The sequence below is a fragment of the Xenopus laevis genome, chromosome 6L (assembly GCF_017654675.1).
Source record: "Xenopus laevis strain J_2021 chromosome 6L, Xenopus_laevis_v10.1, whole genome shotgun sequence".
In the NCBI taxonomy this organism is placed as follows: Eukaryota; Metazoa; Chordata; class Amphibia; order Anura; family Pipidae; genus Xenopus; species Xenopus laevis.
The window spans coordinates 35,876,267-35,893,292 of NC_054381.1; the positions used below are offsets into that span (position 1 = coordinate 35,876,267).

Consider the following 17,026-nt stretch of genomic DNA (forward strand, 5'->3'; position numbering starts at 1 on the left):
AGGAATTAGCCTCAAATACGTGCCTGGCGAATTTATTCGCCCATCACTATTGGGAGGCAGAAGTGGCAATGTCAAACATTTCTCTGTTAACTGGAAAACGGCAGCAGAAAACATTCCTCATGCCATAGTCTTTGCAATACGTAGAAGAAAGAGTTAAATCATAAATTCTAATATGAATGGTGATGACCAGGGATTAGCAAAATATTTTGCTAATCCTTTAGCAAAGTTTTACAGAGGGAAAAATGCCCATAGACTAATGGATAGTTAAAAAAAAATGTCCTGCAGTTTGAAAATTTGTCATGTAAAAAAACACCCATTAACGTCAATAAGTTTTGCGATTTATTTTTTTTTGCCAACAAAAAAGCAAAACAGGTTAGATTCAGCCATCACTGATGCTGGCTATTAAATCTTGTGCAGACAAATAATAAATAAGAAATGTATGATTTCTTTTCCTTCTATTAACTCTAGATTCTTTGAAGATGTTACTAGGTGTCATTTATAATCATTTTTCCGCCTTTCTGCTTTCTTCCCTTAAAGGTCACCTGTTGGGCAAAAATATTATCCCCAACCAAAGGAGCAGGCTAATAAATCCCGCACTTCGGTTGGGGGTAATAGACGTTTTTTTTAAAATATTGCCCTCTGCCAGCACTGGGACACCCACACCAGGAGGGAGCGCCCGGTATGAGCGGCCATGTTGGGGTACACTCATGTGCATGTAGGTGAAACCCTCTCCCGTCCCCTAACTTGCATGTCATTCAGATTCACAATTAGGAGAAGACGCAGGCAGCAAAGGGGTCCTGTTCTCACTGCCTACCCTATGGCACAATACCACTGGAGCCTTACCCTGAATTTGCTCATTATGGGTCAGCTCAATACAAGACAACAAGTTTTCTTTTTGTGAACATGACGCAACCGCGGCTCTTCAAAGGTTCTGGATGTAATAAAAGTTAAAAAGTCTCTATCCTGGTTGCATTTTTATTTGCAACTGTGTCAGAGCAAAAGGGTCAAGCCCCTCTTTGATGAGCAGCTTTTTGTCAGAGACAATTTAGCTGGTTCATGCCATTAAAACACAAAATCGGGTCTCTATCTGGGAACTCTGCTGCTCAGGGGTTCCATACAATACAAGAAGAAACTCAGACAGAAATCAATAGCAAAATAACTTGATTCTCTTGGTTTATTGAGATTGCCACACAACATTTCAGGGGATCTACTACCCAAGCACTTGATAAAGGGAGTAGATCCCTTGAAAAGTTGTGTGGAGATCTCAATAAACCAAGAAAATAAAGCACATTTTGCTGTTGTGAGTGCCATCTGGTTTCCTTTTCTTTTTCATGCCATGGAAACTTAGTTACACATATATCTAAGACAGAAAGTACGTTTTTGCCCAAATCATTTTGATTTAGGTAGGGCTTCCAGGAGTATCTAGGAAAGCAAAAGGATTTCTAGCCAAATGTCACAATATGGGCCTCCTCCATAAAACCACTCCATGCCTCTAGAGGGACCAGCTCCAGAGTTTGGAAACCACTGCCTTACGAGAATGATGAGGCTGAATTAATTATAGCAAGAACATTGAGAAAGAACAAGGAAGCTTTCATAACTAAAACACCATACAGGAGTAAAGAACGTTTTGTTAAATGAATGTTTTTCACTCCTGAGCAGATTGCATGAGTGCCTACTTCTAAAGGGATCCAGGAAGCACCCCTAATGAATGCTAATGAGGGCTGGGAATACAAAACTGATGTGGGATCTCTTGGACCATTTTAAAAAACCAACTATTTCCTGAGTGCCAAGTCACTTGTCATAAGTGTATTGATCTTTTCACATAGAGCATATGGGCTCATGTTTGAAAACAGAAAGTGGATAAAAAGGCACGCCCCTAGGCAAAGAGCCACTGCCAATATAAATGTGTGTGTGCAACATTACAACTGTGCAGCTGATAACTGAGAGATACTCAGAGGTGCTTCATTTCCCTAATTGCTAAGCTCTTAAGGAAAAGACAACATGGTTGTTCAACACAAAGAATTTGTCAATGCTGGGAAAAAAACTGGACTTCAAATATGGAGAATTGAGAAAATGGATCTTGCTCCAGTTCCGGATCTCCTTTATGGAAGTTTCTTTGTGGGTGATGCATATGTTATTCTCAATACAATTGATAGGGGGCTTTATAAAATTTACCATCTTCACTACTGGCTGGGTAAGTATAAATGGATTGTATATTTATATGTTTTCTCCATGCGTTTCCTCCAGGTGCCCTGATTTCCTCCCGCATAGAGGTCTGTTAATTGCCTCCTGATAAAATTCATCACCTCGTGTGGATGAGGTTGTTTAGAGCGTAAGCTCCACTAGGGCAGGAATTGATGCAAAATATGCTGGCACTATATAAATCAAGATAAGATTGATAAGAATAGTCAACCAATGGTAATTCAGTTTGTTATACAGATATACAACATATATATATATATATACATATATCAACCAGAAGATGACAGAAGTGCCTAGAGATATATAGACAAGACTATATATACACTGTAGATAAGATGGGCAGAAGGCTGTCAGAAAATGCTGAGAATGGTTCAAAAGCATTGGATTTTTTTAAATAATTAGTATTAGTAATCAGATTGTTTAAGGGGGTTATTTACTAAATTCGTGATTTTTTTTTTTATAAAATCTGACTTTTAAAAAATCATTAATTTTTCCGAATTTATTAAACCCCGAGGATGGAAAAGTCCAAATCTGAAAATCCAGCATCTCAGACCTGTCGAGGTTGCATATAAGTCAATGTGAGAAATCCCAATGATTTATTGATGTGCGCTGGGTTTCGGGCAATACCCCGAAGTTTTCAGAGTTTTTGGGTGAAAATTACAAAAAAATTGTGAAAATCTTATATGACAAAGTCTGAAAAATTAGCGAAAATCAGATTTTTTCACTCAAAGCAAATTGTCGAGAAAATTTAATAATAAATAAGTGTAAAAAACCCAAGCGGATTTGAACGGAGTTTGGAGCAGAAAATATTGAGATAAATTCGGACTTTGATAAATAACCCCATAAAAGTCTGTTGAGTAAATTATAAGCAAGTGAGTCACACTTTTAAAACTTAAACAGTTGAAAGTCCATAGTAGATCTGGTATTTTGTTAACTATCTTAGCATCTTAGCATTAATGTAATACAGGTATGGAATCCCATATCCAGAAAGCTGCTTTCCAGAAAGCTCCTGAATTACAGCAAGACCATCTCCCATAGAGTCCACTATAAGCAAATATTTCTAATTTTTAAAAATGATTTCCTTTTACTCTGTAATAATAAAACAAATTGTATCAATAAAGTACTACACATCTGATCAGCATCAGCCACAAGTTGGCAGTAGATCCTGGGAATTGCAGTTATGCACACCATATACATATACCTGCACAGAATGTTAGGTGTCCCCAGAGAAACTATTGTTATTCCCCATTTTACACTGCATGGGTCTGATTAATAATGCAAAATAAGAAATAATGATGATGTTTGTCATTTTATTTAGATGATAAATGTTTTTTTTAAATGATAGAATTCTCTAGAGCAGTGATCCCCAGCCAGTGGATCATGAGTAACATGTTGCTCACCAACCCCTTGGATATTGCTTTAAGTGGCCTCAAAACAGGTGCTTATTTTTTAATTCCAGGTTTGGAGGCAACTTTTATTTGCATAAAACCAAGTGTATTGCCAAGTAGAGCCTCCTGTAGCCTAGTCATTGGACAGTTAGTTCAATTCGGTGCTTGAGACACATTGTATGCAATAGGCAGTTAGCCGGTACCGGTGCCTGAGGCAAAGTATAGTCGTTAGTGAGTTGACCAGCATTGGTGCCTGAGGCACATTTTCGCTGATAGACAATAAGTGAATATGAGTACTTGCGGTATAACATAGGCTAGAAGTGTCAACCCTACCGCCGGGTGGGAGGGAACTCTTTGAGGGAGTAAGGGTTGGTGCCTATATTGCGGCTGTTTGAGTGACTATACTGGACAGGTAACTTATTACCGCATTAGGTTACTACTTGTAACATTGTATACTTGGATGTTCTGTATCCCGATTGGTCAGTAACCACAGATTCGTCCAACCCGCTGCCACTGTTGGTCCACTCTCCTGCCTCACCCTCATTTTATTTCATTGATATATACTGGACACTTAGGTTTTAATGTTAATACTTTAATAAAAGTTACATTTTATCAACCTAACCACATGTGAGTTATTGGATGTGATGGCTGGGAGAGTGCAGACATATGGGTCAGTTCTTTCCCATCTTTTTTCTTGATTATATGATTTATTCAAATTGACCTTGCACACCATCTCTTTGTAACCTTTTACGCCTGAGTGGTGCTCCCTAAATTTCTATCTGTTATAATTGTATTTGATATTGGCCAAATTCAGAATTGGATTGGTCTCAAGAGCAATGTTGAAAAAACCTAGGGTTGTTGTCAGATATTAAAGAATGAGCAATATAAAATGTAGCCGCTCTCAGCTCCCCTGTGTTATACGGAGTGACTGCACGGTCCTCGGGAATTCCTGAAAGCCTCAAACATCCTTCTCAAAATTGGACAGCAGCACATAACCCAAAATAAAATCAAATAATAATCTTTATTGGCTCCACCTTAAAACAGGCTATAGGATCAAAACCTGATGCGTTTTGGGCTTTTGCAACCATAATCAAATTCCTATAATTAAGGATTTAAGTGCCCAAAACGCATCAGGTTTTGATCTTATAGCCATATTGTCAGATATCACTGGGGCAAGGCCAGCTGGACAGAGCTGTAACTCAATGTACTCTCATAAACCATACTGCGGGATACTATAAATCTTTGACAGATTAGGTATTTCATTAAAGCACAGGGATTACCGGGAAAATGCTCTTTTGTTGACCATAAAGTTTAAACTACAGTTGACATAGATTACAATTATTTATCAATGCTTTCTTTATAGATGCAAATATCTGAAAAATAAAGATTTCTGGATATTGTTTCTTTAATCAGGCAACGAATGCACCCAGGATGAGAGCACAGCCGCTGTCATATTTACTGTTCAGCTGGACGAATACCTCGGCGGAAGACCTGTTCAATACAGAGAACTGCAAGGATATGAGAGTACAGCATTTCTTGGATATTTTAAAAATGGAATTAAATACCAGGTACGTGGAAAGTATTAATTTGCACTCACGTGTCATGTAGAGTTACAGAAACCAGTGCAATCCATCAGTTGGCCCTGGATGTCTGCATACACAAAACTAGGAAATCTGGGAAGAGGCACATGGAATTATCTTGTGTCTCATATACTGTTAATGTGTAGGCTAAAACAGCAATTCGGCGGATTTTAGATGGCGAATGGTCAAAGTTGAGAAGTTGAATTTTTTTCAAATTCGAATCGAATTTGTACTATTCCCTAGTCACAGTACACAAAAAATAGCTCAAAATTTGAATTTTCATTGGAAAATTCACCTCGACCTTTGATAAATCTGCCTCTAAGTGTGTTGAACATACAGGCAAGATTAACAAATAGCTAATCTTAGTCCTATGAAGTGGTGGGTCATATCAGGCTGACCTTGTCTTTAGGCCCTCCAGACCCAGATCAGATCACATGGATGGTGATTCATGCAGACTAGATGACTAATTCAGCCTATGTCCAACGGAATTTCCCATGCTCTGCAATAGATTTTTTTTTTTTTGATTGCCAAAAAAATCATCATTTTGAACCCATGCAAAAGCAAATAGGGTCCAGGCATGGCCAATTGTAAGCTGTTTGAAGGCCAATATCTGACCATGTATTAGCAGCTATGGTATTATGACATGGTCTTATGTTTAACCATGTATTGACTTGTTTATAAACACTGAGCAAATTTGCACCTGGGCAGTCACCAATAACAACCAATTAGTGATTAACTAAAGGAAGTAAATCTAGAGCAACTCGACACTGAGTCACCAATAACAACCAATTAGTGATTAACTAAAGGAAGTAAATCTAGAGCAACTAGACACTGAGTAATTATTGAAATACTCAATAATTACTCTGCAAGTCCCGTTGCTCTAGATTTACTTCTACTAGATATACCATGACCTGATTCACAGATGATTAGTTATTTGTATGATATGACTATGAAGATTTTCATTCATCCAGGTCATAGTATATCTAGTATAGGTCAATCTAAAAACAACTGGACTTGCTGAGTAATCAATGAAGACGTTTCACTACTCATCCGAGCAGCTTCTTCAGTTCAACTGACTGGTGTGGGAAGTTCTCGGCATATAAACTCTTCCACTAATCCAATTACAATGGCACATTGTAACTCTTCAAAGAGGTGACATCTGAAGAAACTCACAGAGGTGTTGATTCTGTGTAGTTGTGATAGGATTATCCAATGTGTCATGCAACTCCTAGATACAGGTGTTACTTGTGAGAGCTGCATGAATGGATGTGTGAAGTGTTCTGAAATTTTTTAGATTTTTTTTAGATTGACCTATACTAGATATAGTTATTTTTATATATATATATATATATATATATATATATATATATATATATATATATATATATATATATATATATATATCTCAGTTTTAAAATAATGCAATGCACAATATCAGGAACTATCCTCTGCCCTTTAAAACGGCATACACAGAAGATATATGTTCTATCTGTACACAACAGCTCCCCAGAGAATTATAAATACAATTCAGTTGATTAGAACTGGTTTTGATAATATTTATGTGTGGTTTTGTGGATGCAAAAGCACTTCAGTGCTTTAATAAATTTTAACAAAGTTCAGTTTCCACCCATACTCCAAAAACACACAGGAAGTGTAATTGACACTTTGGGGGTTATTTATCGAGGTCCGAATTTATCTCAGTATTTCTAATATCAAACTTCAAGCAACTCCGAAGTCCCCAATGGAAATTTATGAAGAAAAAAGCCAGAATAAATAGGGTCGGGCAAATTCTGAGCTTTCCCCGAAAACTCTGAATTGTTTGTAGTTTTCTGCGCCGAAACCCCGAAATCATCGGATATAGGTACGGACATCAGCACAGACACTGGGACCTTCCCCATTGACTTATACAGGACCTCAAGAGCTTTTAGATGCTGGGTTTTCGGATTTGGAGTTTTTAGACCATCGGACTTAATATTAATAAATCTCAAAAAATTCTTAGTTTTTTTTTGCTCTGAAAACTACAAATTATTCTAGGTTCGGATATTTGGACCTTGATAAATAACCCCCAACAGATGACTATGTGCATGTGATTGAGGACCTAAAATGCAGTATTAAGAACTGGTTTGCTAGCCTGGGGGTACCCAGTTTACACAGATCCTATCGTACGAATCGAGGACTCGTACGATTTTCGGATCGTGTGTGTCATGTCCCGCGGAGATCGGTCGTTTTGTCGATCGGTCAGGTTTGATTTTGACCCAACCGATCCCGTCGGAGCCCACGGCCATACGCCCGAACAATCAGATTACCCCCGATATAGCCATGCTCGTTAATGGCATATCGGGGAAAGATCCACTCATTTGGCGATGTTGACAAACGAGTGGATCTTTGCGTCTATGGCTACCTTAAGGCAGTCCTTAGTGTAACAACTAACCGAATGGATCAGCATGGTTACAGGCAAAAGGGAGGATGTCCAGGGAATGCGGGTCTTTTGTGGGTCCCCTCTGGTTGCAGGGTCTGCTAATAGGTACTATTTAAACCTATAATATCTTTTATACCTATTTAAACAGAGACAAATAACCGGCACATTTTTATTTAAGGCAGGCGGCATTGCTTCTGGATTTCAGCATGTGATAACTAACGACCTCAGTGCACGGAGACTTCTCCATATTAAAGGAAGGCGAGTGGTCAGAGCTACAGAGGTGCCACTTAGCTGGTCCAGCTTTAATACTGGTGACTGCTTTATCATTGATGTTGGTCCTGTAAGTATGAAAAGTTATATAACGTTATTGGTGACACTGTCATTTAATTATCGATTGTCAACTTAATTGTCATTTAAGTAATAATCAAACAGTGGTGAGTTGCCAGGGTGACAACATGGGAATCTTCTGGTGATGGAGCATAGGTTTCTACCTCAATATGTAAAGTATGGGACCTGGGCATCTTTACATAATTTGGATCTTCGTACCTTAAGTCTACTAGAAAATCATGGAAACATTAAATAAACCCAATAGGCTGGTTTTGCTTCCAATAAGGATTAATTAGATCTTAGTTTGGATCAAGTACAAGATACTTGGATATAATCACTGAGATGTAAACTGTGGCTATACAGGTATGGGATTTGTTATCCAGAATGCTCGGCACATGGGTTTTACAGATTTTGTTTTATACATTTTTTATTAGTGCAGGGTGGTTTGAGTTCAATTTCTCTAGTGTTGCTTCCACCATATTAATGTGCAAATTGATTAATGTTTAGTGATGGGTGAATTTATTCACCAGGTGCGAATTCACGGTGAATTCCCGCGATTCGCCACTGTCGAATAAATTCGCAAAACCGCAGCAAAAATTTGCCAAAGAAAATTCTCCGTTATACAAATTTTTTGCCATTTCGCGAATTTTGCGGGAAATTTGAGAATTTTCCGGCAAAGCGAAACGCCCCAAATTCGCCTATCACTATTCCTGTCTTATATGATTTGCAAGCTGTGGACTGCATCCCCTAATCAGATTTTCATAACTGATTTCACCAACATTTGGGGGGTAATTTATCTCAACATTTTCTGCCGAAAACTCCAATCAAATCCGCTCAGGTTTTTTAATCCTTATTTATTAATACATTTGCTTTTTTTCTGATTTTTCACCCAAAAACTCAGAATTCTTATGTTTTTTGCCCAAAAACTCCGAAAACTTTGGTGTATTGCACGAAACCCAGCGTACATCAAAAAAATCATTGGGACGTCTCCCATTCACTTACTGTATATGCATAAGTCCAATTTTCAGATTTGGACTTTTCCATTCTCTGGGTTTAATAAACTCTGAAAAATTCATGATTTTTTTTCACAAAAAAATTGGATTTTATACAAAAAAAACATGGAATTTTCAGGTTTTTGGCATTCTGAGTTTAGTAAATAACCCCCTTAGAAATGTGTCCATTTAAAACAAAGCGGGTCTATGAAAGGACAGATTTTTTTCATCAGTAAAGACAACTTTAAATGCAATTTTAAAGATGTTTCAGCTAAAATGCACATGTTGAAAGGCCTTAAGATGGCCATAGACGCAAAGATCTGATTTTCGGAACATGTGTGGAGAGTCCCGACATTTTTCGTCCGGCGGAAATCGGTCGTTTGGTCGATCGGACAGGTTAACAGATTCCTGTCGGTTGCCGATAATATCTCTGCGTGTATTGCCAATCAGACGATTTTCAGAGGGAGACTGTCACTAGCTTTGGTCGGACATAACTTTCGTACGATTGCTGTCAGGGGCAGAACATCGTCTGATCTGTTCTTTTGTACTTTATTTGATCGGAATGGTTAGTGGCAGGTCGGGAGATTGTGAAAGTCCGATGGGAAAGTATGATGATTCGTACAATCGCATCTTTGCGTCTGCCACCAGCTTTAGTGTTTCTATCTTGTGTAAACGCCTAATGAAACCCCTGTAGTGCAAAACTGTGAATTAGAAACCGCCAGTGCTCTTACAGTATGGTAATTTGTCTTAATAACACATGTAGAAAATGATAAAAATCAATGATTAGTCTTATAGAAGGACTAATACTATATATTAGGGTTCCCTAACCAGTGGCTCACAAGCAACAACATATTGATCACAACCCCTAGAGTGTGGCTCCCAGTGGCCTCAAAGCAGGTGCTTATTTTTGACTTCCAGCTTGGAGGTTTGTTTTGCTTATTTATTGGGGCCAAAGGTCCCGGCAGAAGAATTAAATATCTGCTGATCTGTACTGTATATCAGAAGCAGATTAAGTGATTTGCATATCCGTAACATTATAATTCAAAGATCACTACAAATAGAATTTATTTCCTTATTGCACCCTAAACAGTTGGAATGTTGTTAAGTGTTTGACCAGGTTAAATTTTACATTTATATTTCAGTCTCAACGTAAATTATTTATCATTAAAATATGTGCTTGGAACATTACATCTATCATATATATATATATATATATATATATATATATATATATATATATATATATATATATATATATATATATATATAGTGCAGGTACATACCAGTGAGTAGTAATCATAATACAGGTATGGGATCAGTTATCAGGAAATCCGTTATCCAGAAAGCTCTCTGAATTATGTAAAGTTTGACTCCCATAGACTAATTATCCAAATTTTCAAAAATGATTTCCTTTTTCTTTGTAATTATAAAACAGTGAATTGTACTTTGTCCAAATTAAGATATAATTCATCCTTATTGAAGGTAAAACAATCCTATTAGCTTTAATTCATTTTTAAATCGTATTTTAGTAGACTTAAGTATGAAGATCCAAATTACATAAAGATCCATTATTCAGAAAACCCCAGGTGCGGAGCATTCTGGATAATAGATCCCATACCTGTATAGTTCCAGTATTCATCTAAGTGATAATACCCAAGTACAACAGAGCCCCGCAATAGTTCAACATCATTTCTTCCCTGATAAACTAGGTTTATCCCGCATGCCAGAATCTATACACAATATATTACCTTGAGCTTATACAAATACCATTAAGTGACACATTGGGGTAAATTCACTAAAGGACGAATTTTCGCCGGCGAAGACTTTGCCACACTTCGCACCACTTTGTCAGGTGCTAATTCATTACCACTACGCTAATTCGCTAAAATGCGAAGATGCGTCTCAACATTCTGGTGAAGTTTTGCTAGTGTAAATTTTTCAGCGCGAGCATTTCATAGTGATCTTTCGCTAGCATTGATTTCTGCCTAGCGAAACTTCGTTAGTACACTTACGCTTAGGTCAATATGAATAGGGTTCTTATAAGTCATATATATATATATGTCTTTATTAGAGATGTTGGTGCAAAGGCTTGAAGTGGCCACTTATTATTACAAATGTCCAGGGAAGCAAAATAAAGACAAAAGAGATCCTCTATTGTACTAGGCATGAGCCCACCCTAAAACAAATGTGGCATGTCCCTCACATGGTTAAAAAAAAGTGTTAAAGGGGACCCGTCACCCAAAAAAATTATTCAAAATCCTTTTTTATCACATTAGTCAAGCAAAATGAACTTTTATTACACTATATAAATTATTCGAATCTTGCAAATCCTTCAGTCTGGGATTTCAAAATTATAGCAAGCAGGCAGCAGCCATTTTGTGGACACTGTCTATTAAGACAAGTCTTCCATCATCTCAAAATCTTGTTTCTGCACCAGAATGAGGACCCGATGTCCATCCTCATGCACTGGCTACACAATTAAATGGTAAAGAGAAAAGGGGGAATGTGTGGAGAGCAGTGACATCTAGGAAGTGCTAAATGGAAAGTGAAAGTAATTGTCGGTCCCGCCTCTATGCCTAAGGCACCAGCAGGACAGGCGAGTTCAGGCTGACCTTGCACCTCCAGTTGCCCGCCACCTTGCATTACTGGTCTGCCAGCTTCCAACTTACGGCTTCCTTTTTTTATAGATGCGCTCCTTATCACCCCGCCCCTTTTTGTGACATCATCGGGGCGGGTCTTTAAAAGGAACCTGGAAGTCGCGAGCAGACGCAGGTGGAAGCAGGGCACGTTAGGGTCAGGTGTGGGTTGGGTAAAACCTGACCCGCACATCACTAGTAGCTTCATCTTATTAGTTTGCCAGGTCTAAGTTGGCAAAGGAATCTCTTGCGAAAGGGGTAACATAATGAAAAAAAAAAGAATTTGTGAAGTAACAAACATTCGTCTGAGCGAAAATTTGCCTGGTGAATGGGCGCAAAACTTCATTAGCGATGTATTCTTTCACTAGCAAATTGTCCTCTACGCCTGTTAGTAAATTGGCGATCTCCTTGCGAATTGGATTTCTGTTGAATTTTCACTAGTGAGGGCCACTTAGCCCTTTAGTAAATCTTGTGCCATCTTCCATACATACATGGTATCCAAGCTATCACTTTAAAAAGATGTTATCCCTTATTCTCTCCCAATGTTTTTTTTTCAGGAAATTTACCAGTGGTGTGGGTCCAAAAGCAACAAGTATGAACGTCTGAAGGCAGCTCAGGTCGCAACTTCCATTCGTAACAACGAGAGGCAAGGAAGGTCTAATCTGACAGTCGTAGAACAACAGAGTGAGCCTCCAGCCCTACTACAGGTATAATTTGAGTCAAAGTCACATTTTGTTAGCCTTTTATGTGAAGCAGTAATGAAGCAGGTTAATTTTTCAGAACAGTTATTCAGTCCCCTAAAGTACAGTTTTCTATAGGAAGTTGAACCTCTTTTTGACATGAACTCAGTTGGACTTATGTATAAAAGGTGTAAAATCACTATATGAACTGGCAAACGTACATACAGGTATGGGATCTGTCAGCCAAAATGTTTGGGACCTGAGGTTTTCTGGATAAGGGATCTGTCCATAATTTGGATCTTCATACCTTAAGTCTACTAGAAAATCAGGTTAACATGAAATAAACCCAATAGAGTGGTTTTGCTTCCAATAAGGATTAATTATATCTTCTACAAATTACTGTTTTATTTTGTAGTGATGGGCGAATTTATTTGCCAGGCGGGAATTCGCAGCGAATTCCCCGCGAATCGCCGCCAGCGAACAAATTCACGAAACCACCAATTCGGCAGCGGCAAAAAAATGGATTTTGATGCTGGCGTCCGTTTTTGACGCCAGCGTCCGTTTTTTGGACGTCGGCGCATTTTCGCCAGCGAATTTGCGCCGGTTTCCAAAAAACAGACACTGGCGTCAAAAACAGACATCAGCATCAAAAACAAGACGCCGGTGCCGTTTCGTGAATTTTTCGCCGTTTCACAAATTTCGCTGGAAATTTGTGAATTTTTCCGGCGAAGCGAAACGCCCCAAATTTGTCTATCACTATTATAGAGAAAAAAGAAAAATCATTTTCAAAAACTGGAATTATTTGATTAAAATGGAGTCTATAGGAGATGGCTTTTCTGTAATTTTTGAGCTTTCTGGATAATGGGTTTCCATATAATAGATCCCATACCTGTATAAATGTATTTTTTTTTAACACAGACAAACCTACCTACATTATAGTCTTTCTCTGTCTACAAAGTGATCCTTTCCCTTCTTTTCTATGCATTAGTGGGCCTATTCTTTTGGAAACTGTCACTATTATTTACGTTGCCTTTTATTATTGCGTAAAAAAAGATATAAAGGGGAAATTATGATCATGGGTTTTAAAACCAATAAACAATGTTGTGTCTTTTTTGCTGAGTAAACCAAAGGGTTTACCAAGTCTGAGAGATGCAAAAGTAATAAAGCAACATTAACAATGCCCTCTATATAATATAGATTTTACAGTGTTAATGTGGGATACACAGACTTTCATATCTTCCTATTCTCGTTTGTTTGCATTTAAATTTCAAAAACGCAATATAGTGACGTTTTTATAGACGGTTATTTACTAAAATTCTATATTTTTTTTTTCTCATTATTTTAATAAAATAAAGTCAGACCAAGCTAGAATCCACAATTTGACTTTATTTATTATTTAAAAAGCTTGATTTAATCTGTTTGGGTAAAAATGCAATAAAATTGATTGAAAACCCGAATCATACGTTTCTTCCAATGATTTTTGTAATGTTTTTTCCCGAATTGCTCGATTTTTTGGGGGTTTTTTCCTGAAAAGCCTAAATTTTTCGGAACATTTTGGGCTAATTCCAGCAAAAAACACAAAAACTTCAAAGTAGGATAAGGAACTCTACCATTTACTTATACGCAACTTCAGCAGGTCAGAGATGGTGGATTTCCAGATTTGGGGTTTTTGCTGCATCAAGCTTTAATAAATCTCAAAAAAATTGAGTTTTAAAAAAAAAACCTGAAAAATTTGAGTTTTGCCCCAAAATAGGTGAATGGAGTTTAGTAAATAACCATGAAATTAGGTTGCACTCTAACTGCATTTTGGAAAAATGTAGTATAAGGAAATACAAAATGTCTCTTACCAGTTTTATACATTATCTTTGTGTAGTGTGTTCTTTTAACAATATATACATCAGGCTTCCACCAGTTTTCTGGTACTTGTCCACTTCTCAATTTAATTCCCTAGCACCCTCTAGCCCGGTGGTACCAACCCCTAGAATATCTGGCAGGGGCGTAACTACAGAGGAAGCAGACCCTGCAGCTGCAGGGGGGCCCAGGAGGTTTAGGGGCCCCATGAGGCCCTACTTAATGAGCATTTCCAATATATATTGATACATCCAGGACAACCTCTGGATATTTTGGGGGCCCTAAAATAAATTTGCTGTGGGGCCCAGTAACATCTAGTTATGCCACTGATATCTGGTCACACATCGTTGGAGCTTTCTCCCACTTATTGATCTCCTTTCTCCTATACAGATTTTAGGCCCCATGCCGGTGCTTCCTGAAGGGGATGACGATACTGATGTCGCTGCTGATGTGACCAACAGGAAAATGGCAAAACTGTATATGGTATGATAATAATTGAATGTATCATTCTGCCAAATGCAATGGCTATGAAATAAGCACCATTAATGTAAAAAATGTCTTTATGGAGTAGTGCCTATTCAACATGCTCTTTGCATTTTTATTTATATGCATGGCTAGTGATGAGTTCTTAAATATTGTGCCAACTTCAGTCAATTATGTCTCATAAGTTGTACCAGAAATAATACACCATTTCTATTATGGCTCAAAATGATTACAGCATTAGTCTACTGCGGGCAGAATAATAAACGTAACTGCTTGTTTGCAATTGTGTTACTGCACTAGGGCAGAAATATCCAGTATTACTTCATTAGCGAGTATTGGATTTTTGTACCAGTAAAGTTAATTAATACTTGGGCATACTGTTTGTAACGTATTTTCTGTGTGTTGTGTAGGTATCGGATGCAAGCGGCTCCATGCAGACATCTGTGGTTTCAGAAGAAAATCCCTTCTCCATGTCCATGCTTCTCTCTGATGAGTGCTTCATTTTGGACAGTTCTGATAAGAAGATCTTTATTTGGAAAGGTTAGCTTTTTCTTACAAGTACTGTATACAGGTATGGGACCTCTTATCCAGAATGCTCGGGACCTGGGATTTTCCGGATAACAGATCTTTCCGTAATTTGGGTCTTCATGCCTTAAGTCTACTAGAAATTCATTTAAACATTAAATAAACCCAATAGGCTGGTTTTGCTTCCAATAAGGATTAATTATATCTTAGTTGGGATCAAGTACACTATACTGTTTTATTATTACAGAGAAAAAGGAAATCATTTTAAGAAAATTTGGATTATTTGGATAAAATGGAGCCTATGGGAGACAGTCATTCTGTAATTCGGAGCTTTCTGGATATCGGGTTTCCGGACAAGGGATCCTATACCTGTACATGATGGCCAATATGGAACTTCTTTTTTAAGGGCATGAAAAATAGAATAAGGCTAGAAATGCTGTATTTTGTATACTAAATATAAACATGAACTTACTGCAGCACAAACCTAATCAAACAAATGATTTATGCTTTCAAAGTTGGCTATAGGGGGTCAACATCTTGTAACTTTGTTAAACATCTTTGCAAGACTAAGACTGTGCACATGCTCAGTGTGGTCTGGGCTGCTTAGGGATTGTCATAAACAAAGCTGCTTGAGTTCTGCATGGCTGGGAAATAAGGTAGGGGCTCCCCCTGCTGTTCATAAGTATGATTGTTTCTCTGCTCAGCAGTTAGGGACCGTCTAACAATTCCTATCCACAGCAGTAAATGAAGGGAGAATTTCACTGCATACAGTCAGGTTTATTATAAAAACGGTACACATTTTTTAATTAAAGTATATTGTTGATAGGTTTCTTTTTCATTAAAGAAAGTAAAAATGGGATTTTTTTTTTCCTTGACATGCCCTTTAAATGATCCCAGTCATAGGGTGTTCTCTGCCTTGTGCCTCAACTGTATCTATGCAGGAAAATGCAAAAATAGTTGTGAGTCCCTCCAAAAACAGTCAAGATTATTTAAAAAAATGCAAAAATATGTATTAGGACATAGTAGAAAACATCTGTTTTCTACTATGTCCTAATAAATATTTTTGCATTTTTTTTTATTAATCTTGACTCTTAATAAACTATTGTTGCAATTTCGTGGATATGCACCTGTGGACTGGGGTGAACTGTGAGTAAATCCCTCCCCCCCAACATAAACAAATTTTTGCTTGCATGCAACTTATTGCAAACTTTTTGATTGTGGTAGTGCACATTCTGGCTCCTGGCACCTGTTCTTTCTGTTTTTGTTTCTAGGCAGGAAAACCCTCCTCCACAAAACATGCACACACAGGTTCTAATTTACTTACCTAGTGCAGTTATCTATAACAATCAATGAGAGCATTGCCTTCATTTTCTAACTCATAGTAAACTAATCAAAACTTATGGCTATGGGTAACATTACTTTGGCCAATAAATTAAGCAAGAGCGGGTGTGGTTTTTTTCCCCAAATGACCCATTGAGAGCAGCCCAGTGTGTAGTAGACCACCTTATGCTCAGGCACTTGTCAAATTTCCAGCTTTCCACTCTGCATACAAATGTAATATATCATGGAATATGTTTAGATGACACATGCATCTTTAGTAGTGCAAGTTAATTATTATTGTATTGCTTTTGGAAATCTGCACAGTAGCCTCTTAAAATATTCTGCTGCACCCATGCCTGAATTCTGCTTTAGATATGGTCAGGGCAGCCATCAGGGGGGGACAGGGGGGGAGAGTTGTAGGGGGCCCGAGGGTAAGGGGGGCCCCGGCCACGCCACACTTACTTGATTAGCCGGGCCCCCCATCTATTCTGAGAGCTGCTGACTTCGGGAAGGCATGGACGTTTAAGGGGCCCTGGCCACCAATCTTCTTATAATGTGGGGGAGGCCCTGGCCACCAATTTTGGCTACCAATTTTTTTTTCTCATGTTGGGCTTTAGCCACCA

General features: G+C 38.0%; 1 protein-coding gene across 1 annotated transcript in view; it reads left to right on the forward strand.

Annotated features, from left to right (window-relative positions):
• Positions 1 to 1,944: 1,944 nt before the first annotated feature.
• Positions 1,945 to 17,026, forward strand: part of LOC108718853 (adseverin) — a 30,477-nt gene continuing 15,395 nt past the window's right edge. Inside the window, exons 1-6 of the mRNA XM_018267344.2 lie at positions 1,945 to 2,194; positions 5,004 to 5,158; positions 7,768 to 7,929; positions 12,102 to 12,251; positions 14,466 to 14,558; positions 14,969 to 15,098. Coding sequence (XP_018122833.1) covers positions 2,002 to 2,194; positions 5,004 to 5,158; positions 7,768 to 7,929; positions 12,102 to 12,251; positions 14,466 to 14,558; positions 14,969 to 15,098 — 883 coding nt within the window. The 5' untranslated portion in view covers positions 1,945 to 2,001. The remainder of the gene's footprint in view (positions 2,195 to 5,003; positions 5,159 to 7,767; positions 7,930 to 12,101; positions 12,252 to 14,465; positions 14,559 to 14,968; positions 15,099 to 17,026) is intronic.